The sequence below is a fragment of the Dunckerocampus dactyliophorus genome, chromosome 14, assembly GCF_027744805.1.
Source record: "Dunckerocampus dactyliophorus isolate RoL2022-P2 chromosome 14, RoL_Ddac_1.1, whole genome shotgun sequence".
NCBI lineage: Eukaryota > Metazoa > Chordata > Actinopteri > Syngnathiformes > Syngnathidae > Dunckerocampus > Dunckerocampus dactyliophorus.
In genome coordinates this window covers 23778180-23805053 of record NC_072832.1, presented here as the reverse complement: position 1 = coordinate 23805053, position 26874 = coordinate 23778180, and the positions used below count along the sequence as shown (strand labels likewise).

General features: G+C 40.6%; 1 protein-coding gene across 3 annotated transcripts in view; it reads left to right on the top strand.

The window, feature by feature from the left end:
• The window catches only part of cdhr1a (cadherin-related family member 1a), a 47640-nt gene that overhangs the window by 3354 nt on the left and 17412 nt on the right, over window positions 1-26874 (top strand). For 2 of the 3 annotated variants that reach the window (XM_054798306.1, XM_054798308.1), the window contains exons 2-14: window positions 8611-8706; window positions 9334-9479; window positions 13239-13289; window positions 14303-14392; window positions 14475-14561; window positions 17428-17544; window positions 18238-18381; window positions 18454-18532; window positions 18616-18716; window positions 18828-19031; window positions 19967-20119; window positions 20181-20345; window positions 23606-23673. In XM_054798306.1, the coding sequence (XP_054654281.1) occupies window positions 8611-8706; window positions 9334-9479; window positions 13239-13289; window positions 14303-14392; window positions 14475-14561; window positions 17428-17544; window positions 18238-18381; window positions 18454-18532; window positions 18616-18716; window positions 18828-19031; window positions 19967-20119; window positions 20181-20345; window positions 23606-23673 (1501 nt within the window). Of the gene's footprint in view, window positions 1-7365; window positions 7671-8610; window positions 8707-9333; window positions 9480-13238; window positions 13290-14302; window positions 14393-14474; window positions 14562-17427; window positions 17545-18237; window positions 18382-18453; window positions 18533-18615; window positions 18717-18827; window positions 19032-19966; window positions 20120-20180; window positions 20346-23605; window positions 23674-26874 lie in introns of those variants that run through there. The other variant, XM_054798307.1, reaches the window with a different exon arrangement.

Genomic DNA, 26874 nt, shown 5'->3' with positions numbered 1-26874 from the left:
TTTGTCACCGATTCTGTTCATCATTTTGATGGACAGAATTTCTAGGTGCATTCAGGGTGTTGAGGGGATCTGGTTTGATGGGTGCAGCATTATGTCTCTGCTTTTTGCAGATGATGTGGTCCTGCTGGCTTCATCGAGCTGTGAACTTCAACTCTCACTGGCTCGGTTCGCAGCCGAGTGTGAAGCGGCTAGGATGAGAATCAGCACCTCTAAGTCCAAGTCCATGGTTCTCACTCGGGTCAGGGATGAGATTCTGCCCCAAGTGGAGGAGTTTAAGTACCTCGGGGTCTTGTTCACAAGTGAGGGAAGGATGGAACACAAGGCGGATCTCACGAAAGGCGGGTTGGTACGGCGCCTGCAGAGATGCAAACTACTCTACATCGATCCATTGTGGTGAAGAGAGATCTGAGCCAAAAGGCAAAGCCCTCAATTATCCGGGCGATTCCTACTCTCACCTATGGTCATGAGCTTTGGGTAGTGATCGAAAGGACAAGATCACAGGTACAAGTGGCCCAAATGAGTTTTCTCCATAGGGTGGCCCGGCTCTCCCTTAGAGATAAGGTGAGAAGCACTGTCATCCGGGAGAAACTCTGAGTAGAACCGCTGCTCCTCCACATTGAGAGGAGCCAGATGAGGTGGCTCGAGCATCTGGTCAGGATGCCTCCCAGATGCCTCTTAGGAGGTGTTCAGGGCACGTCCGACTGGGAGGACACTTTGGAGAAACTAAGTCTCTCAACTGGCCTGGGAACGCCTTTCCCTGCTTAGGCAACCTTGGATAAGTGGAAGAACATGAATGTATATTATGACATATTATGACAAGCTTTTTTTTTTCTTTACAAACAATACATTTTTTTACAAACATATCTTTTTTTTGTAAATTATTATTATTTTTATTATTATTATTATTATTATTATTTAGGGCTGCGCGGTGGTCTAGTGGTTAGCACGTTGGCCAATACAGGAACAGCCTGGCGATCGGGAAGACCTGGGTTCGATTCTCCCCTGGGCATTTCTGTGTGGAGTTTGCATGTTCTCCCCGTGTGCGCGTGGGTTTTCTCCGGGCACTCCGGCTTCCTCCCACATTCCCAAAAACATGCAGGTGAGGTTAATTGGCGACTCTAAATTGTCCATAGGTATGAATGTGAGTGTGAATGGTTGTTTGTCTATATGTGCCCTGCGATTGGCTGGCGACCAGTCCAGGGTGTACCCCGCCTGTCGCCCGAAGTCAGCTGGGATAGGCTTCAACATGCCCCCGCGACCCTAATGAGGAAGAAGCGGTATAGAAAATGGATGGATTATTATTTATTTTATTTTTTTTACAAAATCATTTTAAAAACATGTAAAAATATCAACGTGGCCAACCTGCATCTTTTGATTTTTCAGTATACGGCCCTCGGTGGAAACAGTTTGGACACCCGGGCCTAACTAAGGTGTTCCTCTGCACCCGCTGACTCATATTCACCAGTTGCACCTACAACGTGTCTATTGTGATTTCCATTGATGTCTGATGTGCACAGACACAGGCTGTACATCACAAGATGAGGCGGGATTAGATCACAGTGGGTTAATCTTTAGGCCCACCATCTGGCAACGCCAGGAGAATTAAACTTGAAGCCACTGAGGCCTTGGCCGTACAGTAACATGTACACAAGTTAGCAGACAGACCACCTTTTCCAGCGGGATTTTGCAGACGTGTATGTGCCTTTAAGACTACCACATCTAGACATGTGCCGGTGCCTTTCACTTTGCATGAGCGTACTAGTGCATTATGCACTTGGACAGTACTTGACAACATGCGCTTTGCAACAAAGCTTATGTTGTTGTGTACGTTCATCCAGTGCTGCTAAGATTATAAAGTATACTTCATCACCAGAATGGACAGTGGAAGGTTTACTCATGTTGGTAAATCCTTATTGCGTGCCTCGTGTTTCAGTAGCATGAAGCAACAAATGGAAATGGCCAAAATACTACAAATGCTTTGTTTTGTTTGTGTTGATCACACCTACTGTGAGATAGTGGTTGGAGTTGATGACCCTTTGTTTTTTCTGTGGGTGAATGTTTGCTAAGCTGCCATCAGCAAATAAAAGAGCACTTCATTCAAGCCTGACCGTTTTCTGTGCGACTCAAGCTCGCCACATGCGGTTATTGATTAGCAGATATTTCTAAATTATGACCCGTTTAGGGTGAGTGAGATGGGCTTTCTACCAAAAAAAAAGCCTATTTTGGGGAGAAAAATGCACACATAAGCGGTCTTTCCCACACACACAAAAAAAATGTTAAAATAATCAAACTGACAAATAAAAACACAATTAAAAATGTTGTTTAAAAATGTATTTTAAAAAATTAATAAAAATACTACTACTAATAAAATACAATGAACAATACAATATTTAATAAAATATAATAAGAAAATAAAAATAAATAACATGCATACTTTGGGAGAAAAAAATGCACACATAAGTGGGCTTTCCCACAAAAAAAAGTATTAAAAAAGTGAAAGTATTAAAATAACCAAATTGACAAATAAAAATACAATTAAAAACATTTTAATGAATAAAAAATTACAATAATGCAATATTTAGTAAAATATAATACAACAATCATTCATAATAATAATAATAATAATATGCCCTGCGATTGGCTGGCGACCAGTCCAGGGTGTACCCCTCCTGTCGCCCGAAGTCAGCTGGGATAGGCTCCAGCATGCCCCCGTGACCCTAATGAGGATGAAGCGGTATAGAAAATGGATGGATGGATAATAATAATAATAACAATAATACAATATTTAATAAAATATAATAAAATAATAATACAAATAGATAATAATAAAATACATAAACACATGAATAAAAAAATACAATACTTAATAAAATATAATACTAATAGTAATAAATAATAATCCAAAATAAATAAACACATAAAAATGCCTCCTTACCGCCACCTTGTGGAGTTGGTTTCTTTAAAAAGACCATCATGAGGTTGCCTACTGCCAAAGCTGGCAATGTTCTAATTTGAGACCCCGGAAGAGACTTAATTGAATAGTGCCGTAAATTGGAGAACTTATGGTATTTGTTAGCTGCCCCAGAGTGTTGCTGCCTAAATGTATTGTATGCTTTAGCACTGATGATGTAATGAAGTGAATTAAATGAGGATTTTTGTTCATTTAAGAGACTACCGCCTACTTTTTCCTGGTTTTGTCATGACATAAAATAGAATAAAATGCAACAAAAATGCAGAGAGATGGCATGATTTTCACTGAGTAGCCACTAAATCAATATTATATTATTATTGTTGAATATTTTGCTCTCCAATCATCCTCACATTTCAGAATGTGCAATGCATGGAAGAGGTCACAGGTCCTGACACGACATTCCAACCGGAGCAATATAATCCCATCAGATCATTCGCTGCTTTCATCTGCATCATCCTCTGTTTTATGATTCTACTAATTGTAGCAAATAGTGACTTTTTTTTCCCCGTAACGCAACAGATGGTTGCCGAGTGCACAGCAGATGGTGCGGCGCACACAACATCAAGTAGCTACTGGCACAGAATATACGCCGCTTGCTTCAAATCCCGCTCTTCAACAACTGACCAAGCATCATACCGCACACAGAATCTTCATTTCAAGAGATAATTGGTCTTCCCCTGCCCAAGAATCAAACATGGTATGGTCCATGTCGTCCTCCACCACAAAGTTTACTGCTAACAAGGAAATAGAGTTGCCAACTCCATTCAAAATAAATAAGGGACACCTGGTTTCCACGGCCATCCGACCTGGCTGTTATTTATTTTTGCACACAACTAGTGCTTTGAGGATAACACGTTATTAGAATTAGTGATGTGCGATACCACCGATTTAGCTTCCCATCCCAAACTTAGTAAAATCCCGGCTGGTATCGGCAGTACCGATCCGATATCAATGCTTTGTGCAAATTCACCTAATGTGTCTGGTAAATTTGACAAAATAGTGCATTTCATAGCATAGCATAAGGAATACAATTTAATTAATTTATTAATTAAATACATGAATTTTAATGAATTAATTCGTTTAAAATATTATTTAAAATCAATTAATAATTTAATAATGAAGCAATTCATTCATTTCTTTTAAATCCTGAAGTATATTGAGCGATTTACAATATAGCCAAGCTAATATACAACAACAGAAAAAACAGGAAAAAATCATATGAAATATGTGAAAATTGTATTCTAAACAATTAAAAAAAGAAAATAAGTAAAATAATAAAACCATTAAAATAAAGAATTGATTGTTAAGAAGTACTTTAAGAATGAAAACTTTATTCACAAGTCACACACGGCTCCGTTTACAAATCTGTCATCCTTTCAACAAACGTTTCAGACAAACATGATCACGTATCTAAAGTATCAAATCGATTTTAGGGCATAAAGAGCTGATATCGGAAGTATCGATATTTCAGTATTGATCTGCACATCACTAATTATAATGATAACAAGAGAGCAAAGTTGTTTAAACGACAGTCTAAAAAAGTAAGTTAGACCGTACCTCATAAACCTGATAGCCACTTGTAGCTTCCCCGTGGGACAAAAATGAGATTCAAACTCACGGCGTTGCTTGTTTGTTTTATAAACAAAATATCACTGTGGTAAAAAGACACCAGACCAGAAGTTAGGCAGATAGCGCTAGCTAGCTAGCAATATGAGCCAAAAGTCACAGCCAGGCAAAGTGTGTGAACAAATATGAACAGAAAAGACGAACGGCGATGAGAATGATAGGCAAGCGATCAGACACACTGGCATCGATTGGCTTGGCCTGTGACAAGCTGTCGTCAACAAACTCCACATTTGACTGACTTCACAGTAATGAGTGTGTCCCTTGTTTATTCAATACGGGACACATACTTTTATTTGTAAATACGGGACGATTCTATTTTCCAAGGGCCAATTGGCAACACTGTACATAAATGTTGTAAGTATTCTTAAACACAAATACAAAACACTCTTTTTTTCTTTTCTTTTTTACAGATGCACAATATCTTTTTTTTCAAAGTGATACCGATAACCTTCTGCTTCTCAAGACCGAAATGGTAACTTTTTTATATCTACTATTTACATTTAGATTTAACTGTAGTTTGTGCACACCTGGAGGTAAGAAGGACTGGAACAAATTAGGATTTGACCAAGTGTACCTGTTGATTTGTCCTAATCAAATATCATGATATCACTACTACCACATCACTACTATCAGGAGTATAGAGAGGAGGAGCCACCTGCTGTGGCCCAGAAAAGTGCACTATATTTGGACACATGCTCCGAGCAGCTGGTGTACCACTACGGAAGTCAGGAGAACCGGAGTATAGAGCGGCAGGAGCCACCTGGCGTGGCCCAGCAAGGTGCACTGTATTCGGGGACACACTCCGAGCAGTCGGTGTGACGCCATGGAGGTCTCTGGCAAACCGTTTGCACCTTTCAAACACTGCGGCGCTGGCTTTTCAGGTGGCTGATAAGGTTTTTTGTATGCTCGATGTTCCCCCCCCCCCTCGCGGAGCATTTGGTAAAACTAGCACACGAAACGTCTTCCTTGGAAAGTGAATGTTTGTTTACAAGTGAGCTCAGGGGAAGTTACGACAGGCCGTTAACGTCACAGGCAGGAGAAAAAAGGAGTGCTTGATTTGCTCACCCGCACACTACGGGTGAGTAATCTCGCCTCATTGGAGCGTTTTTAAAAATGATCGGTTAGCTGAGCTATTTTTAATGTTATTGTATTTATTGGTACGATGTCATAATTCCCTCATATCAGTCCGATAACTATCGGCCTTATAATTATCATGCACCGCTAGTTTTTTGCGCTTTTGTGAGAGAAACAATTCCCTTTTGTCACACAACAGAATTGTCCTCCCATGCCCGAGAATCACAAATGACCCTGTGGTCTTATGTCACTCCCCATTGTCACGGCCTGAACCAGAAAGTAGTCATTTGGCTAACAAAAAAGACGGAAGAACATATATATATATATATATATATATATACGACACACTTGCTTTTTACTTTTTTTTTTAGAGAAATGTTTCTCTTTCTGTTGTTTGATCCACCTTGTAATTTCTCTCTCCCTCCCCAGAATAAAAAATGCTATGGCCCTGAACCATGAAGTGGCCTTCTCACTAGCAAACGCGCAAACAAACACAAATACAGCACTCCGCTTTTAGTCTGTTTCTTTTTTCGTAACTTTTTATTATACAATATTTGCTATTTTGTTGTTTCAGCCACTATAGAATTGGTGTGAGCCTGTCAACATTCAGAATTTTGGAAGAACCAGGAAGTCAGCACCTAGTTAGCAAACAGATGAACAAAAAAATACACGTTTCGAGATATGTTTATTGAGAAATTGTTCTTTTTTTTTGTGCTTTCATTCACAATGGAATGGCTTCCCTCTTCCCCATAATCAAGAATGGTATGGTCCTGTCTAGTGATGAATCCTACTGAACCGGGACTCATGGGGATTCGTTTCTGTTAACTTGTTCACTTACCCTGCTGCTGCTAGCTAAATTAAAAAGGAAAGCGGGGAACATGGCATTAAATGCGCAACTGCTACTGTAACGGCACTTGTAGAAATGTATTAACCCTGTGGAAAAATCAACACATCTACTCCTCGCCTCAAATCAATTATTCTTTCTACTTCCTGTTCCGGTCTGAGCTGCTCGCTCGCTAACGCCGAGTCGAGCACACGAACCCCGGAACTCGCGAACCTAGACTAACTAGACTAACTAGACTGACTTCCCTGACGGCGCATGAGGATGCCGACAAGTGAATCGAGAACCTGACGTGGTCAGGTGGTAGTGAGTCAGGTAGGTGGACTTGTTGCGCATGTGCGAGTTTCTCGGGTGACGTAAACGCGGTCTTGGAACTCTGCCATGCGGGCCCAGTGTCTTTTCTATGGTGGAGTCATGAACACTGACCTTAACTGAGGCAAGTGAGGCCTGCAGTTCTTTGGATGTTGTTGTGGGGTCTTTTGTGACCTCTTGGACGAGTCATTGCTGTGCTCTTGGGGTCATTTTGGTTGGCCGGCCACTCCTGGGAAGGTTCACCACTGTTTCATTGTTTTCGCCATTTGTGGATAATGGCTCTCACTGTGTTTTGCTGGAGGCCCAAAGCTTTAGAAAATGGGAGGCAATCACTTCTTCACACACGGCCATGTCGGTTTGGATTTTTTTCCTCCCTTAATAATAAAAAGTTTCATTTAAAAACTGCATTTTGTGTTCAGTTGTGTTCTCATTGGGTAATATTTACATTTTTTTGTAAGTGTGACAAACATGCAAAAAAAAAAAGAAATCAGGAAGGGGGGAAACAGTTTTTCACACCGCTTTATAGTGTATTATTTGCCCGTTGTAAATGTCTGATGTGAAAAATGGATGTCTATTGCGCTGTACTCTAAAGAGCCTTGCAGCTCCAGGCCGTCCTGTGTTGGTTTTTCTAGAAGCTTTACTTGGACTGTGCGGCACCAGGAGGGACTCTTAAGAAGTGTCATCGGATTAGCGAGCCAGCACCTGCCTTCAGTCGGCCGGCAAACGCCTTCAGAGGCGCATCATCTCATGCGTGTGCACACCTTTATCATTTCATTTTTTAAAGGATGAAGCATGTGCATTTTGTACATTTGCCACTGGTCTTTGCTTTGCTGCGCATCTGCTTTGGTAAGTTGGAATCTTTCACATCAAATCGTGTGTACTAGCGGACGGGGTGTCCAAAGTACGACCTGGGAACCATTTGCCGTACTTCCCCTCGGCACATTTAAAAAATACAATTAAACAAGAAAACAATATAAAAAATTGAACAATCAGCAGTAATTTTACAGGAATAAAAGTAAAAAATATTATGAGTCATAATGTCATAATTTTAGTAGCATAAAGTTGAAATATTAAAGAAAAAAGACATTATTTTTTGACGTAGACATTATTTCTTGAAGTTGTAATATTATGGGAAACAGACCAAACAACAAAATAAGGTTGTCATTTTTTGAAAATTAGGTTGCGGAAAAAGTTATCATATTATGAGAATAAAGTCAAAATATAATGGGAATAAAGTCATAATTGCAAGAAGAAATAGTTGAAAAAAAACCAAAACAACAGCAGAAAAGGCAAAAACAGCTGTGATTTTAAGAGAATAAAGTCAAAATATTAAGGGGAAAAAAGTTTATTCTAACAAAAAAATTTGCAATTTTATGGGAATACAGTTTTAAAATAATCACAAATAATGTTTAAATATTTGTACATTTTATTTAAATAAATAGTTGGAAAATGTAAAAAAAGAAAAACAACAACAAACAAAAAAATGAAAAGAAAACAAAAACAGCAGTAATTTTACGGGATTACATTAGAAACATTGGAATATTGAAACAAAATTTAGACTAAAGTTGCAATTTTGGGAAAATGACGTTGCAGAAAAAGTTGTAATGTATAATATGATGGGAATAAAGTTATAATTACAACATCTCAGGTTTATGTAAAAGGTTTTTCTCAGGAGGCTGTGACGTAACTCACCTGTAATCCCAAAGTGACCGAGAAAGGGAGCGTATCAGCGTCTGTTTGTTGACAACCGTGACTTATATCACTCTTGTTTGCTTTGCTTCCCCAGCACAAGCAGACTTTGCCCCTTACTTCTTTGACAACGGACCGTACAGCCACAATGGGAACATGGCACTGTTCAGCCTCTCGGAGGACACGCCTGTTGGTGAGGATGACCAACACCACAAAATGACATGTTCGATGCCAGCGTGTCTATCTTTATTACTTTATCATAGCTAATGAGAATGCTCAGGCTTTTTGAATCAGAATCAGTATCAGAATCCGCTTTATTCGCCATGTATGTTACCACACTAGGAATTGGACTCCAGTCTATAACAGTAAATAATGTTTACATACAGTATAAAGGAGAAGAAATAGAATAGTACTTGTACTATACATACAGTACTTACTTAGAATATTGCAGATAATTATAATTATGGTATTTACAGGTTACAAATGGGCAGTACTTCCAGAACAGTATGTAGTGCAAATTAGCTGGCGAGCGAGGAGACTACTGTGATAGTATCACCATCATAAGGCTGGACACACTATGTGTTTATGTTCATTAAACAACCACACACAAATAGTGTTTGGAGGACAAAACATAATTACGAAAATGACAACAGCAGAGCAAAATTGTTCAGTGCTACTTGAAAAAGTTAGTATGTACCCCATGAACGTGATATCCACAGGCTGGTCCTGATGGTTTTTCCGGGACTATGGTGTTAAAAGCAGAACTGAAGTGTTTTTTTGGATAACAGGATGTGAATACGGTAAATGAATTTCCTTGCAGGTACACAAATCTATTGCCTTAACGGCACCGACCCAGAGGGCCAGGAGGTGAGCTACGGCATTTCGTTTGACCCCGGCTCCAAGGAGTACTTCAGGATCAACCCCAAGACAGGAAACGTCACCTTAGTGGAGAAGCTAGACCGAGAGGTATGTGAGATAGAACACTAAAATGATCAATAAATACACATTGTTTTCTATGTTCTGTACAGCGGATGCCTGCACATTCACCATTCAGCATTCATGGACCGTCAAATTTACCGATTTTTGCGCTTTTCTTTTTCTCGCAGAAAACACATCTCATTCACCATAAGCCTGTTTTCATTATCAATTTGATCCAAATGGTCAGAAGTAAACTCGAAGCAAATTTTCCCATAGGAAATAATGTAAATCTTAATAACATATTAGGGGGAAAAAATTGTATCCCCACGAGAAAAAAGTCACAATTTTACGAGAATAAATAAAAATAAGTAAAAAATGAAAAATAAAGTCATTTTAGTCACATGGAGTTGAAATATTTTTTTCTAAATTTCTTTTTTTTTTTAAAGTCCTGATATTATGGAAAAAGAAAAATAACACTAAGGCTATCATTTTTGGAAAATTAGGTTGCGGAAAAAGTTACAATGTTCCGGGAATAAAGTAAAAATATTATGGCAATAACGTCATAATTACAAGAAAATCGACAAGAAGAAAGTTGAAATAGTTTAGTTTAAAAAAACAAAAAAACAACAACAGCAGAAATGAAAAAAACAGATGTAATTTTACGAGAATGAAGTCGTATTCTCATGAAAAAAGCCATAAATGTACATTTGCGGCCTGCGGCTCATTAAAAAAATATCATTTAACAAGAAAACTTAAAAAAAAGGAAAAATTATGCAATTTTAGTAGCATAAAGTTGGAATATTAAAGAAAAAAAAAAATTTTCTTTTTCCATCCATCCATCCATTTTCCTCCACGTATCCGGGTCCAGCTCGAGGGGGCAGCCGTCTCAGTAGGGAAGCCAGACTTCCCGGTCCCCAGCCACGTCCTCCAGCTCCACCGGGAGGACACCAAGGCGTTCCCAGGCCAGCTGTGAGACATAATCTCTCCAGCGTGTCCTAGGTCTTCTCTCGGCCGGGCATGCCCGGAACACCTCACCAGGGAGGTGTCTGGGAGGCATCCAGACTAGATGCCCGAGCCACCTCATCTGGCTCCTCTCGATGTGAAGGAGCAGCGGCTCTACTCTGAGTTCCTCCCGGAAGACCGAGCTCCTCACCCTATCTCTCCTTCTTCAGCCTGACAGCAGCCCTGACCTCTGGTGACCACCATCGGGTTCGGGGACTGCCACCACAACTGGCACCGACCACCTTGCGCCCGCAGCTCCAATCAAATGCCTCAGCAATGGAGGCACGGAATAGAGCCCATTCGGACTTAATATCCTCGTCCTCCCCCGGGATGCAGGCGAAGCTCTGCCGGAGGTGAGAGCTGAAGACTCGACAAACAGGAGACTGCCAAACGTTCCCAGCACACCCTCACTACACGTTTGGGTCTCCCGGGTGTGTCCTGCATCCTCCCCCGCCATCTAATCCAACTCATCACCAGGTGGTGATCAGTTGACAGCTCAGCCCCTTTCTTTACCCGTGTGTCCAAAACATGCGGACGCAGGTCTGATGATACGACTACAAAGTCGATCATAGACCAGCGGCCTAGAGTGTCCTGGTGCCATGTGCACTTGTGGACATCCTTATGTTCGAGCATGATTTTCGAACGCCCGAGTTCAGAACGGGGAGGCCGTTCCTCCCAATCACGCCCCTCCAGGTCACACTGTCATCGCCCACATGGGCGTTGAAATCTCCCAGCAAAAAAACAGAGTCACCAGTCTCCAGCACCCCTCTGATGGACTCCAGGAAGGCTGGGTACTCTGAACTTCCGTTCGGCGCGTACGCACAAACGACAGTCAGGACTCTTTCCCCAACCCGAAGGCGTAGGGAAATGACCCTCTCGTTAACCGGGATGACTCCAACACAGAGGCACCGAGCCAGGGGGCTATTAATAAGCCCACACCAGCTCGCCGCCTCTCGCCTGCAGCAACTCCAGAGTAGAACAAGGTCCAGCCCCTCTCGAGGAGTTTGGTTCCAGAACCCAAACTGTGGGTCGAGGTGAGTCCGACTATATCTAGTCGGAATGTCTCAACCTCCCTCACAAGTTCGGGCTCCTTCCCCACTAGAAAAGGGACATTCCATGTCCCAAGAACCAGATATGGCCACCGAAGACCAGGTCGCCCAGGCGCCCGCCATTGATCGCCACCCAAAGCGCAATGCATCGGACCCTTATGCTTGCTCCCACAGGTGGTTGGTCTACAGGGGGGAAATCCCGTGTGGCTTGTTTGGGCTGGCCCGGCCGGCTCGCAGTGCTCGCCGGCTCACCGGGAAGCCCCTCCCCCAGACCTGGCTCCAGGGTGAGGCCCCAGTATGCCATGTCCAGGCGAGGTGTGGCCCCTCCTGTTGTGTTTATTCATAAGGTCTCCTGAATCATTCTTGGTCTGGCCCGTCACCTAGGACCTGTTTGCCTTGGGAGACCCTACCAGGGGCATATAGCCCCAGACAACATAGCTCCTACCCCTCCACCACGATAAGGTGGTGATTCACGGAGGAGATTTTTTCTATTTAAAAAAAAAAAAGAAAAAAAAATATTTTTAAAAAGCGATAATGTTATAAAAAAACAAAAAAAACCAAACCCAAAACAATAAATAAAGTTGTAATTTTTGGAAAATTAGGTTGCGGAAAAAGTTATGTTACCAGAATAAATTCAAAATATTATGGAAATAAAGTTGTATCCTCATGAGAAAAACAGTGGCAATTTTACAGGAATAAATTTGTAATATTATTAGGAAAAATAATGACACTTTAGTCACATAGAGATGAAATGTTAAAGAAAAAATAACTTCTTTTTTAAAAGTCATAATGCTCCGAAAAACAAACAAAGTAACAAATAAAGTTGTATTTTTTTTTTTTAATTAGTCTGCATAAATAGTTATATTATGAGAATAAAGTTAAAATATTATGGAAAGGCATAGTTACAAGAAGAAAATTTACAAGAACAAAAATGAAATAGTTGGAAAATTGAGCAGAAATGGAAAAAGCAGCTGAAATTTTACGAGAATGAAGTTAAAACATCAAGAGAAAATGAAACTAACAAGAAAAAGAAGTTGCAATTTTATGGGAATAAACTCGTAATATTATGATGAAAAATCATTTTAATTGCAAAGCTAGACCGAGACGCGTGACATAGAACACTAAAATGATTAATATGTATCTATTTTTTCCCAGAAAACACATCTCATTCAGCATAAGTCGAATTTCATTCGTAATTTGTTCCAAATAGTCTGAAGACAACTGAAACATACATTTTCCACAGGAAATGATGTAAATCAAATTAATTCCTATTCATCTGTCCCAGACAACCCAAGCCATGAACAAAAAAATACATTTTAGAGACAATAGTTATAATTTTACATGCAGAAACCTTTGTTACGGGCAATATTATATAAATATTATGACTTTATTCCCATAATATTGTAGCTTTTTCCCATCCTAATTTTCCAAAAATGACAACTTTATTGTTTGGCTTGTTTTTTATAATATTATGACTTAAAAAAAAAGTATTTTTTTCTTTAATACTTCAACTCTATGCTACTAGAATGAAGTTATTTTTCCTCGTAATATTACAACGTTAATATCATAAAATTTTGACTTTTTCTTGTTAGATTCCAACTTTTTTCCTATTCATATTTTGACTTGAGTACGGTGAGATTTTGCACTTTGTTCGGCGGTCCTTCAGCGCACCATTGTTGTGTGCTGTGAGGCCCACAAGTAAGGCGGGGATCTATCTCATATGTTATATGGCGTTGTGCTTCATCTTTGTTCTCAGAAACAAGATTCTTTTGATGTTCTGGTCAGCATCACAGACGGGAAAAGCCAGGTAACACTCTAGCAGAATCTGTTTTCAGTATTGTGACACCATCACATATAATGAGAATGTCCCTCGGCAGAGTGTAGACCTCCACCAAGGCCAAACTGTTAACAAAAGTTACAAAAATGCAATATTCATGTTGGATTGTGAGCTAGTAAGCTACTTCCTGGTTCATGGAGGCGCAACAAAAGGCGTTGGCTGCTAAAGTGAGCTGCTAACCACAAGCTAACAACTCGATAGTTAGGGTATACATTAGTTAATTTGAGCTTTAGGACTTTCTAACACCGTCTACATTAAAGATGACCCTTGCACCTTTATCCAGATCCTCACCAAACTGTAATGAGTTCTTCCTTGGCCTGTGCACCACCCTGCTACAACCTTGAAAGGAAAGTTGTTTATGTAATTCTGCTAATTATCCTACCGAAAAGTCATAAAAAAACAATTGAAGTGATGGCCTAACACTAATGGTTAGGGGTGTCACAAGAACTCGTGTCACACGATCTCGCGACAAGATTTCTTGTTTTGACAAAAACGGGCACTAAAGCCTAATTAATCCCACAATAAATGAAAATGAGCTGGATAATATTTCAGTATATTTCCATGTGCATACGTGTTTGTTTTACTCAGCTCCCGCCTCCAAACAGGCAGAAAGAGAGATCACTCTGTGCCTTGGTTTCAGTACCTTGGCACATTTGTTCAACAACAACGGCATGAACGGAGTGAGTCCTTTTTCAGTCACACAGTCTCTTTGCCTTGGTGGGTGGAGGCGGGGCCGCTAGCATACACACACACACACACGTAGTGTAACGTAGTACAAATTATATTTGTATATTGCATTATATTGTCATGTATTTTTTATATTTTTTTCATGAAGTAATGTTAAAATCTCATCTCGTTTGCGTAGACCCAATCCCACGTGTCGTCTCATCTCGTGAACTGATTGTCTCGTGACACCCCGACTAAAAATACAGTATGTGTACATGTCTGAAGATGCTTTGATTCACGGCACTTCTCCCTTTTAGGTTGTGGAAAGAGTGACCATATTTGTGATGGACGCAAACGATGAGAAACCCCAATTCCAAAACATGCCTGCAATCATTGATGTCCTGGAGGTCTGTGAAGGTGTCTGTCAAACCAATATGTTACAAAAAGTGATGTGCAAACATTGAAACGAAATGTGTACGCTCATTGTAGACGACAGAATCCGGACACAGCATCTTCAAAGCGGAAGCCGTGGACAGGGACACGGGCTCGGGGGGCTCGGTCACCTACTACCTCCTGGTAATTGGCTGCTCCCTCCCTTTCTCACAGCGCCACTAAATGTTTGCACGAATGTTGAATCTGTGAATCTAACAAAGCGCCATGCGTGTTCTTTAGAGATTAAAAAGTGATGAGATTTCTCGTTTGGATAAAAGCTGGACTTGTATTACGAGAACAGGGCAGCCAGAAGCCAATCAGACTGTGAACATTGGGAGGGCTACTATGAATGATAATACAGTAATATGGAAGTGGCAGTGTGCAAGACATTATTGGAAGCGCACATTAAGTGCTTTATGCACACCTTGCAACCCAACTTACCTGTTCACAGCGTCAGCCAGTGACGTGTGGCTTTTTTTTTTCCATCGGAGTTGAACTTGTTTGATGTCCGAGCAGAGGCTGTAATTCTACATTTGATCAATTTTACTTAAGATTTGTCAGATCAACCCACGTAGATGTTCTGACTTGTCTGCAACCTTAATCAATAATTGACACTCATTGCATTTGGCTCAGCGCCAACTTTCAGGCACCAGCGATCACCGGTTCCGTTTCATAACACACCTCAAGCATAGAAGAGATCCATGTTGACAATTTAGAGACATGGTTGCTATATTTAGTGAGTAACGGTGGACATTTAAGTGTTTCTTGCATCATGCATTTATTCGGTAATTAAATACAAGCCATCAACAAAGGTGAAGAATCGCTGAGCTGGCGAGCTGGAATGAGTGCCATCTCCATAACGCTGTGCAATGCATGTTTGAAAGCTGTTAAAAACCCTCCTTAATGCAACCCAGCGCCTGACCCTAGAGTTTGGATGCAGTCCTCCGTCGACTTTCCTGGCAAAACATGCATGGGTGTCCAAAGTGTGGCGCAGGGGCCACTCGTGGAGGATGGCTCATTGCAGAAATAAAATAAACAAAAACCCAGCAAAAATGGAAAAATAGAGCAAAAAGGTGTAATGTAACTAGAAAAAGCTAATATGTACTAATAAATAATAAAAACAAAGATTTGTTAATATATATGTATGTACATATATATATATATATATATATATATAAAATTATAAATATCAAAGGACAGCTGGACAGCCCTGACGTAAATAGACAAAGACAAGTAGATAAGAGAAAAACAGTGAGCTGTATTATTATTATTGGGGTGCACAATAATTATCGGGCCGATATGAGGGAATTATGACATCATACCGATAAATCAGATAACATACCGATAAATCAGAAAACCGATCAAAAACGATCAAAAAAATGCTCCAGTGAGGCAAGATTACCCGTACTGTGCGGGTGATCAAATCAAGCACTCCTTTTTTCTCCTGCCTGTGACGTTAACGGCCTGTCGTAACTTCCCCTGAGCTCACTTGTAAGCAAACATTCACTTTCCGTGGAAGACATTTCACATGCTAGTTGTACCAAATGCTCCATGATGGGGAGGAAAAAAAAAATATTGAGCACACAAAAAACCTTAGCAGCCACCTGAAACGCCAGCGCCATGGTGTTTGAAAAGTGCAAGAGGTTTGCCAGAGACCTCCGTGGCGTCAAACCGACTGCTCGGAGCGTGTGCCCGAACACAGTGCACCTTGCTGGGCCACACCAGGTGGCTCCCTCTGCTCCATACTCTGGTTCTCCTGATAGTAGTGATGTGGTAGTAGTGATGTCATGATATTGGATTAGGACAAATCAACAAGTACAGTTCAAATCAAAATTTGTTCGAGTCCTTCTTATCTCCTGGTGTGCACAGTTAAATCTAAATGAAAAAGTTAATATAAAATATAAATATGAAAAACTTATCGGTCGTTGGTATGATGAAAAAGATATTGTTCATCTATAATTATTGTTATTTATTATTATACAGTATGTTATAACAGTGGTTTATTTGGTCTCAAAAAATGCTGACAATAATATCTTGGAGCGTCAATTTGTGGGAAAATAAACATTTCAAAACGCACTTACATTGTTTTGTAACTCGGTTAAATTATTTTGTTAAATAATTACATTTGTGGGCCGCACGGTGGTCTAATGGTTAGCATGTTGGCCAACACAGTAACAGCTTGGAGATCGGGAAGACCTGGGTTCGATTCTCCCCTGGGTATCTCTGTGTGGAGTTTGCATGTTCTCCCCGTGTGTGCGTGGGTTTTCTCCGGGTACTGCGGCTTCCTCCAACATTCCAAAAACATGCATGTTAGGTTAATGGGAGGCTCTAAATTGTCCATAGGTATGAATGTGAGTGTGAATGGTTGTTTGTCTATATGTGCCCTGCCATTGGCTGGCGACCAGTCCAGGGTATACCCCGCCTGTCGCCCGAAGTCAGCTGGGATAGGCTCCAGCATGCCCCCGTGACCCTAATGAGGAAGAAGCGGTATAGAAAATTACATTTGTCCGGTAATTTTTTTTTTCATTGTACTTTTCTTAAAAGGAACGTCAAATCTCATCTCGTCTCGTCTGGTGAGTTGGGTGTCTCGTGATACCCCTAGTGTTCATGCATTAGGGCGGCGTAGTTGCACGGATTAACATCACAATTACATTTATGCATGTGTGGCTGATTTGTTAGTGCGCACTTTGGGGCTTTTAAGAGCATCTGGCCCCGTGGCGGTGAGGACGATTGAGGCGGCGCACATCTGTAGCGGGCAGCTTTCACCTACCTGCACTGTGAGCGCCCAGCATATGGGCTCCTTCCATCCAGATGGACAAAGAGATATGCACTATGTGGCCTAATTCAAGTGAGTGTTTCCATGCAGCCATCTGACCACTCTGGGCGCCATCTCACGTGAGAGCCTCTAATGGGGTTTCAATCGGGATGCTTTTACTCATGTGACCTTGTTTGAGCATCGAGTGTTTTTTTCTTTTTGTAAATCCTGCTTTTATTGTGCTTTGTGTTGCAGAACGCACAGTCGAGCTTGTTTGCCATTGACAGACACAGCGGAGTCATTCGCATCAAGCCCGAGGAGATGCTGGACTACGAGAAAACAAAGACACATTTTCTCACAGTCGTTGCAAAGGTGAAACAATTGGACAATTACAGATGAAGCTGCCAATTTAAGCATAGACCTTGTGCAGGTTTAGTCTATTTCTGCCAAAAAATAAATAAAACAACAGATTACACAGGTGGAACGCACAACGTAGCTGAACCAAACGGCCTATGTGGGCCTAGGCACTAATATACATGCAAAACAATACTGGCATTTGTCACCCACAATGCATGCTGGGTAACTTCTAGGGATGTAAAAATCTTTGTGGTGGAATATTCCATACACATCTAGATGCATGCGTTACGATACGATTTTAAAAACAGAACAAGTAGAAACGATACGATTCCATTCATTTGATACGATTCAACGGTTATATTTGTTGATGTAGACGTTAATCTTCTATACAATTATACAATTCCCTAAAAGTGGCATATTGTCTTATATTGTATAGTCATGTATTAATATTTATATTATGTAATTATTATTTATAGTTACTATAAAATGTATTTGTTTTTATAAACTTGTAATTATTTCATTTAACATTAACATTTAACATTGCTTGTTTAATATTTATCCAACATATTGCATATATATTACATTATTTATTTTATTTTACAAACCTGAAAGCCTGAAAGAACATGGCAGGAATCAGTATTGGATTTTTTTTTTTAAATAAATAATACATATTTAATAATCCTAAAAAGAAATCACTTTTTTTTACAGGACGGAGGTGGCACGTTCAACGGCAAGGAGCAGTTTTTGTCCTCCTCTTCTACCCTCACAATTAATGTGATCGATGTGCAAGACACGCCACCATCTTTTATCGGGACGCCGTACTTTGGCTACGTTTACGAAGTGTCAACGCCGGTGAGTGACCAGCTATTTCGCCTTTGCATGTACTCGTATTTTATGTTGAATATCTTGTCTGTGTTTTGCCAGGGGTCTGAGATATTCACAGTTGTGGCCAAAGATGGCGACGTGGGAAACCCAAATCCAATTCGTTATTCTTTTGACGAGGGTAAGCGTGTCATTCACAGGTTGAGGCAATATGAAAATGTTGACTTCACATATACCGTGCACTCTTGCTGCTTCTCTTTATAGGTGATGATGGAGTTTTTAGCATCAATGAGACCACTGGTCTCATCACCCTGCTGACAAGTCCCGTTTATCTAAAGAGAGAAGTCTTTAACATTAAAGTCAAAGCAAGTACTCACACTGCACGTACTGGAAGGATAACATAGCGTGATGTTCAATGACACATTTTTGTACTAACCGTCAAGGCAGTGAGTGATAAAAATGTTGCCTTTTTCCAGGCGTCTGAAGTGAGTCCAAGAGGCCGACTCCTGGACTACGGGGTGACCATGCTGGTGATCCGGGTGGTGGACCTGAATAATAACCCGCCAACCTTCTACGGCGAGAACGGCACCCAAAGCATGTTTGAGCTGACCATGTACGAGCACCCTCCGGAAGGGGAGATCCTGCGGGGGCTGAAAATCACAGTGAGAGACTCCGATCAGGTGAGCGAGACACAAAAGTGAGACTGATGTTACGTAACGCTCCGCGTGCCCGCGTTTGACCACTTTAACTAATGAGAAATGGATTGGTCGCGTTAAACGTGGCTACCTTTCAGGCTACGAGAGGACTTTGAACCTGCCGTACTCACCGCCGATCTTTATACAACACGAATAAAGCACACAAATTAAATGATGATGCAATAATTTAATTACTTAAATAACTGTTGTTTACTTAATTTAATTGAATACAAAACAACTCACTTTGTGATATATGACGCTTTTAGAGTGATTGGATTAAATTAAATTGGATTAATCACAGTTTTCAAATTAATTAATGATTAATCACCAATTATGTGTGAAATATGTCAATTTTCATGGTATTTTATTGAAAGAAAGATAAATGACAGGACAGGATTATATCTATTTGTGTGTATTAACAGCTCCAAAAGAACTGAAAATGTAAATCACGCTTAGAAATACCACACATCAGCCACAATTTGATGGCTGATAGGATTTTTTTATGTGCTTGATGGGTTTTTTTTCCCCTCAGCGCGAAGCATTTGGTACAACTAACATGCAAAATGTCTTCCTGGAAAAGTGAATGTTTGTTTACAAGTGAGCTCAGGGGAAGTTAACATCACTGGCAGTAGAAAAAAGGAGCGCTTCATTTGCAGTACGGGTAATCTCGCTTCATTGAACCATTTTTTTAAATTATTGGTTATAGGCGCTATTTTTAATGTGATGGGATTTATCAGTATGATGTCATAATTCCCTCATTATTACTAAATACTTCAGTGATGTTTAGTAGTTTGTGATTGTACTGCAGCAAATGACTTAGATATAGTTATACATGACAACACAATAGCTCCAACAGCCTTAAGCCTATTTTTAGTCTTTGTCAAGTCATTTTCACTCATACGTGTGCTGCTTATTTGTAGGGCGCCAATGCAAAATTCAACCTGAGGCTGATCGGGCCTGGCAGGATGCTGCGAGTGGTCCCGCAAACGGTACTGAACGAGGCCCAGGTCACAATATTGGTGGAAGACTCTGCAGCCATGGACTACGAGAGACAACACTTCCTCACGTACAAGGTGTGTGCATTTGAATAATAACACTTCCCATCAGAAGCTAAAAGAGTTGCGCTTGCTTTAGCTACTTGCCGTTGAGATCGACACGCCAGAGAGGTTCAGCTCCACAGCCGATATCGTCATCCATCTCCTGGACACCAACGACAACGCGCCTAAGTTCTCCTCGGATTACTACATAGCCAGAATTCCGGAGAATTCACCTGGTGGCTGCAATGTTGTGTCAGTCCTGGTGAGTTGCTCGTCATCCTGTCTAAAAATATAACAATCCCCTACCCCTACCCACACCCACACACACATTAGTCTACGTCACTGTGAGCTCAAGAGGAATGCTCGATTTGAACAAAATGCCAGAAAGAGGCTTTAATTCTCTAAATGTAGACTTTTGGTGCTGAGGTAGGGATAATACGTGAAAACATGTAGATAAAAGCTAGGCTAGGGAAGCTGCCAGATGGCTATCACTTTCATTTTGTTGTGTAACACCAAATTCCCCTCTGTTTTTTCCCCTCTTTTTTTAAGCTGTGCGAAATATGTGCAGACGTACTTTACTGCGTTACAAAGAAATATCATGTTATGTTAGGTGTGCATCAGTGTCATGGCAATGCACCTGAGCTGCGATGGGAGCAATTTTGTGACTTTTTCGTCCCGTGTCCTTCATACAAACACAGTATGGGCTCAAAGCAGCAGCGAGGCTCATAAATCCTCCCATTGCGTGAACACCAGCAAGGCTCGCTGCCTTGATCCCAGGCAATTTCAATCAGATAAAAGAACAGCCGACAAGTGACCTTGCACACATGGAGACAGTGAACAGGCCTCCCTGATGCAGCAGATTAGCCGATGACACGATGATGTGACGATGACATCAAACAGATCTTCTTTTTATAGCTTTACCTTCATGTTCTTGACATGTCCGCACCACTTCATTTCCCAATAACCAAAATATTCCCTGCTTTATTTGATGCTTTGGACACCAGTGTTTTAGTAGGACTCTTATTTTCTTCCATTTTCTTCATGTCGTGAGTAGGGCGTCACAAGATCTCACGAGATTCACATGTACAGGATTCCTCATTCAGAAAGAAAACTGTCTTGTGGGCACTAGGCCTGGGACGAGAATAAATTATTTAATAATCGAACAATAAATCAAAATGAAATGGATCATTTTGCCGGGATCAATATATTGCCTTTTCCTCGTCTCCCGCCTCCAAACAGGCAGGAAGAGAGTTCACGAGTAGTGAACCACACAAACCTGAGTACTTCATGATGAAAATGTCTCAATTTCAATATCATTGCAGCTGTCAAGTAGACTAAACATGTCACAAAAAAGTAAATATATTCCTGATCAAAATGTTGAGACCAGTTGAAAAATTGCAAGAATTTACATTTTGCACTGTTTGATCTTAAGGAGGTTCTAAGTAGAGCTTCAAAATGCAAAAAGAAGAAATGGGACTGAGACAAAAACATTTTTGAATCAGCAATTTATTGCAAACAAGCATCGGTGATGAATGAATGAAATAGGCTATTTCTTTGGAATTTTGCCAATCATCCTTTCGGTTCGTTCTAAAGATATAAAAACAGCTAAGAGGCAACTAAAAATGCACGGAACGCTCCATTTACATAATGTGACCTGCATATCAACCAAGCTACAGCAACATTGTTATTATTATTGTTAATAACATTGTTACGTCCAAGAACTACGTTATTTGCGGAGTGACACCTCGCCACACCACACCACACCGGCTGGCGTGTTTTTGTTTTTGAGTTTGGAAAAGTTAACGCTAGGTGTAGCGTTCCTTTCTTTGTTGCTATGTGAAATCAACGTTCCCAGGAAGGAAGTTCCATTAATGCTTAAAATGACCAAAATACGGCAAAATTCTGTAAGTAGTAAATGTTATCATGAATGTACCTGTTACTACATGCTCACAGCATGGATAGAAAACCATAAAACCTTGTTGGAGGTTTTTGGAGGTGTTTTAATTGCAGTCTTTCTAAGCGGAATAGGTGTGTCCCATTATGTGAATTAATTGGCTGCCTCTTTTTAGCTGTTTTTATATCTTTAGAATGCACAGAAAAGAGTAAGACATGTGCTCATATCTTACATAAGGATTGTGGATGATGGGCAAAATTGGCAGAGATGGGCAAAAAAAGTGCTTTTGCTTTAAGGCCATTGCATTTAAAAGCCAAAATGTTGGCAAAAGTGTGGATTGAATGTGATTTAGTGTCAGGTATTCACACTGTCATGATCTCTTGATGGCAAAGGCAAAAAAGCTTTCTCTCTCTCTCTGGGATTGTTGAGCTGCATAAGCAAGGCCTCTCGCAGCGCACCATTGCTGCTGAGGTTGGACGCGGTAAGACAGTCATTTGAAACTTCTTCAAACATCCTGAGGGTTATGGAACACAAAAGTAATGTGGGAGAGCCAAAAAATTTCACCGGCCCTGAGCCCGAGGATTCCAATTCGCTGTCCGTCGAGACACGGGACCATCCTCGGCCCAAATGAAGGTTGTTACTGGTGCCGGGTGCAGTCCAATAACCATCAGATGACATCTGCCAGAGAAGGCTTTTAAGAAAAAAAAAGATCTTCAAAAGGCCTCGTCTCCTTTAACGCCACAAGATTGCCCGTTTGGAATTTGCAGGAGATCACCAAACATGGGACATTGAAAGGTGGAAGAAAGTTTTATTCTCTGATGATGAAAAAATGTAACCTTGACGGTCCTGATGGCTTCCAACGTTACTGGCATGACAAGGAGATCCCACCTCAGATGTTTTCTACACGGCACAGTGGAGGGGCACAATCATGATGCTTCAATGGCGCTTCAGGTTGTCCAGGGGTGTCAAATGGCAGCTGGCTATGTGGAGATGTTGCAGGGGGCATCCCTCATGACTGAAGGCCCTCGTCTGTGTGGTAATGACTGGCTTTTTCAACAGGATAACGCTGCACTTCACAAAGGACTTCTTCCAGAGGAATAAGCTCACTCTTTTGGACCATCCTGCGTGTTCCCCTGATCTAAATCCACTTGAGAACATTTTGGGATGGATGGCAAGGGAAGTTTACAAAAATGGACATCAGTTCCAGACAATGGATGCCCTCCATGAAGCCATCTTCACCACCTGGAGCAACATTCCCACTAGCCTCCTGGAAACACTGGCATCAAGCATGCCCAAACCCATTTTTCAGCTGATTAACAACAACTCTAGTAGGTCGAACAAAAAATACTTTATTTAGATTTGCATGATCTCGTTTTTTTCCTTGAAGAAATATACGTATTTATTTTTGGTGGATTAAGACTTTTTTCTTTGGAAAAAATGATTTTATTATGGTATATTGGTTTTCTTAAAAAAAATGTTTTATTAAAAAAAAAATCTGACTTGTTTTATTGTAGTATAATGTTTTTATTCTGAAATATTGGCTGTGGCCTTCATCAACTGAATTACACTATTCTACACTATAAGGATTATTGAATTAAATTCATTTCCACACATGACTTGTTCTTTAGGCAATAGACCCAGACTCAGGACCATGGGGTGAAGTGAAGTACTCGATCTATGGCTCTGGGGCTGACTTGTGAGTATATTCATTCCTTGATTTGCCAGTGTTTTTGTGTTGCAGGTGAAATATCGTGAAATAACATGAGTTCAATGAAAGAGAGACAGAAATGTCAAAGAATATTGGTTGTTATTTGGCGTTATTGCAGCAGCACTGCAACAAAGTCTGCCTCAAAAAAATCACAGCAGATTTTGTTTCATATCAGAACTCGTCCCCTGAAGATTTCCTGGTATTTTCCCTTATTTCGACTTTTATGAGATTTCCAGTAGACATGGAGTGTACATATACTCCTGATCAAAATCTTAATAGCAGTTGAAGAACGGCAAAAATTGATGTTTTGCACTGTTGGATCGCAAGGAGGGTCTAAGCAGAGCTTCAAAATGAGAGCGAGACAAAAGAAAATTTAATAAGCAATTTATTGCAAACAAGCATTGCAGTGAAATAGGCTGTTCATCAGCTGATCAAAAGTTTAAGAGCGCAGCCTTTAAAAGCCAAAATCTTGCCAAAAAATGTGGATTGAATGTGATTTAGTGTCAGGTATTCACAGTGGCGGCATAAGCAATTTTGGGGCCTAAGGCGAACGTAGCCAGGGGCCCTCTTCATATGTTCTTTTAACACAAAAAAGCAGTTATATGTCAAAATGCCAGAGATTTATTTCTGAACAAAAACAACCCAGGCATCATCACAACAGATGTGTGTGTGTGTGTGTGTGTGTGTGTGTGTTTCACAGAGAGAGAGACGGTGTGTATGTATTCAGGGAGAAGATGAACAATTACAATGTAACAAAAGCAATGACTAAACAATATATGCCAACAGTCATAACTATACAGAGTGTCAGGAGGAAGGCATTGAAATGGGGAGAAATCAGTTGTTCGCAAAGATGACTTATGTTTATGTGTGTGAGATAGAGTTTGTGTTCAACGAGAGCGGGGGTGTCATGTATGTGTCAGAGCGAGAGAGAGAGAAAGAAAGAGACAGAGAGATCATTTAGACGTGAATACTGTGAAGCAACTGTAGAGTGCTTCAAAATATGTATATCTAAATAAGATAAATAATAGCTTAGAAGAAGAAGTAATACAATCTCACTCACTCAGTGCGCCATTGCTGCTGAGGTTGGACGCAGTAAGACAGTCACTTTAAACTTCTTCAAACGTCCCGAGGGTTATAGAACAAAAAAGTCATGTGATAGACCCGAAAATATGTCACCGGCAAGGGAAGGGCAAGGGAAGTGTATAAAAATGGACATCAGTTCCAGACATTGAATGCCCTCCGTGAGGCCATCTTCACCACCTGGAGCAACATTCCCACCAGCCTCCTGGAAACACTGGCATCAAGCATGCCCAAACCCATTTTTCATCTGATTAACAAGAATGGCACAGCTACTGATTAATAACTCCTTTTTTTCAACACTTTATTTCTATTTTTTTTCAGCTATGGTCTTAAACTTTTGATCAGCTGATGAACAGCCTATTTCACTTTAATGCTTGTTTGCAACAAATTGCTTACTCAAAAAATGTTTTTGTCTCACTCCCATTTATTCTTTTTGCATTTTGAAGCTCTACTTAGAACCTCTTTATAAGATCCAACAGTGCAAAATGTACATGATTGCAATTTTAACATTTAACATCTGAACATTTTGATCAGGAGTGTATCAACTCCAGAAAATAAAGGCTCAGTGGGTTGCTTTTTCCTTTTCATGCCAGTCTGTAATCCCAGACTTCAGTTTCTTAATCTTGGAGAGACAATAACGAGTTGTGTTAAATGTGTTTAAGTCATAACGCAGAATAATTTCACACTGATCACAATTCAGGATCCTCTGAAAAAAATGGGGAAAAAAATGATCTGTTTTATCAGTGTCACTCTTAATAATCACGCCAAAATAACAGCTTTTTTGGTACTACTTCACTGTCTTATGAAAAGTCCTAAGCAAGGATGAGATCATGAAGTCTTTGGTCTTTCGCTTGCCCTTGTTAATCCCCTAATGGGATTCGTGTGTGGGGAGTGAAAATAGACTGTTGTTTGCCTCTAACCAGCGTGAACTCTATCAAAGTCACCACAGAGTCACCAAACAAATCTGCCTTGATTTAAATTATCAAGGGAAAATCTGCTGTTGGCTCCTAAATACATTGCTAAAATGCGAAAATGTTAGCTAATATAGAAAACCACATATGCGAGGGGATAGGTGATCTCCTCCTGCGAGGGACAGCGACCATGAAGGGCAGACTCACATGCCTAGACACCCAAGGTGATAAGCATGTGGAGGACTTGTTTTGCTGACAAGTGGCCTCTAGCCTTGAGCAGATAGCAAGTCAGGGTGGCATTAATACAGGGGTGTCCAAACCTGTTCCAGCCACGCCCATATAGTGAAATATGAAAGGATGCAACTTTGCCACTTGGATAGTTCGTACAGCAACACATGTACTGTAGAAATGCTAAGAAGTTATATACTGTATAGTTCAAGAAAAAAATGCATCTCAGCTTTGTCATATAGCTGAAAAAGCCTATTATTAATATCAACCCCATTCTGTTTTTTTCAGAATATTTCAACATTTTTCTCATCTTTGTTCATTTTTTTGTAATAGTATGACTTTATTTCCATAATATTTTGACTTTATTCCCATAATATTATAACTTGTTCCCCATCGTAATTTTCCAAAAATGACAACTTGTTTTTTTTTTTTTCTCATATAATGACTTAAAAATAAAAATAACATATTTTTTCTTTAATATTTCAACTCTGTGTTACTAAAATGACATTATTGGTCATCATACTATTATGAATTTATTGTCTTAAAATTGGGATTTTTTTTTCTTGTTTGAATAGAATTTTTTTTCCATTCCATTTTCTTCCGCTTATCCGGGTCTGGGTCGCGGGGGCAGCAGTCTCAGTAGGGAAGCCCAGACTTCCCAGTCCCCGACCACCTCTTCCAGCTCCACCGGGAGGACACCAAGGCGTTCCCAGGCCAGCTGTGAGACATAATCCCTCCAGCGTGTCCTAGGTCTGCCCCGGGGCCTTTCCCGGCTGGGCATGCCCGAAACACCTCACCAGGGAGGCGTCCGGGAGGCATCCGGACTAGATGCCCGAGCCACCTCAGCTGGCTCCTCTCGATGTGAAGGAGCAGCGGCTCTACTCTGAGCTCCTCCCAGATAACTGAGCTCCTCACCCTGTCTCTTAGGGTGAGTCCCGCTACCCTACGAAGAAAACTCATTTCAGCCGCT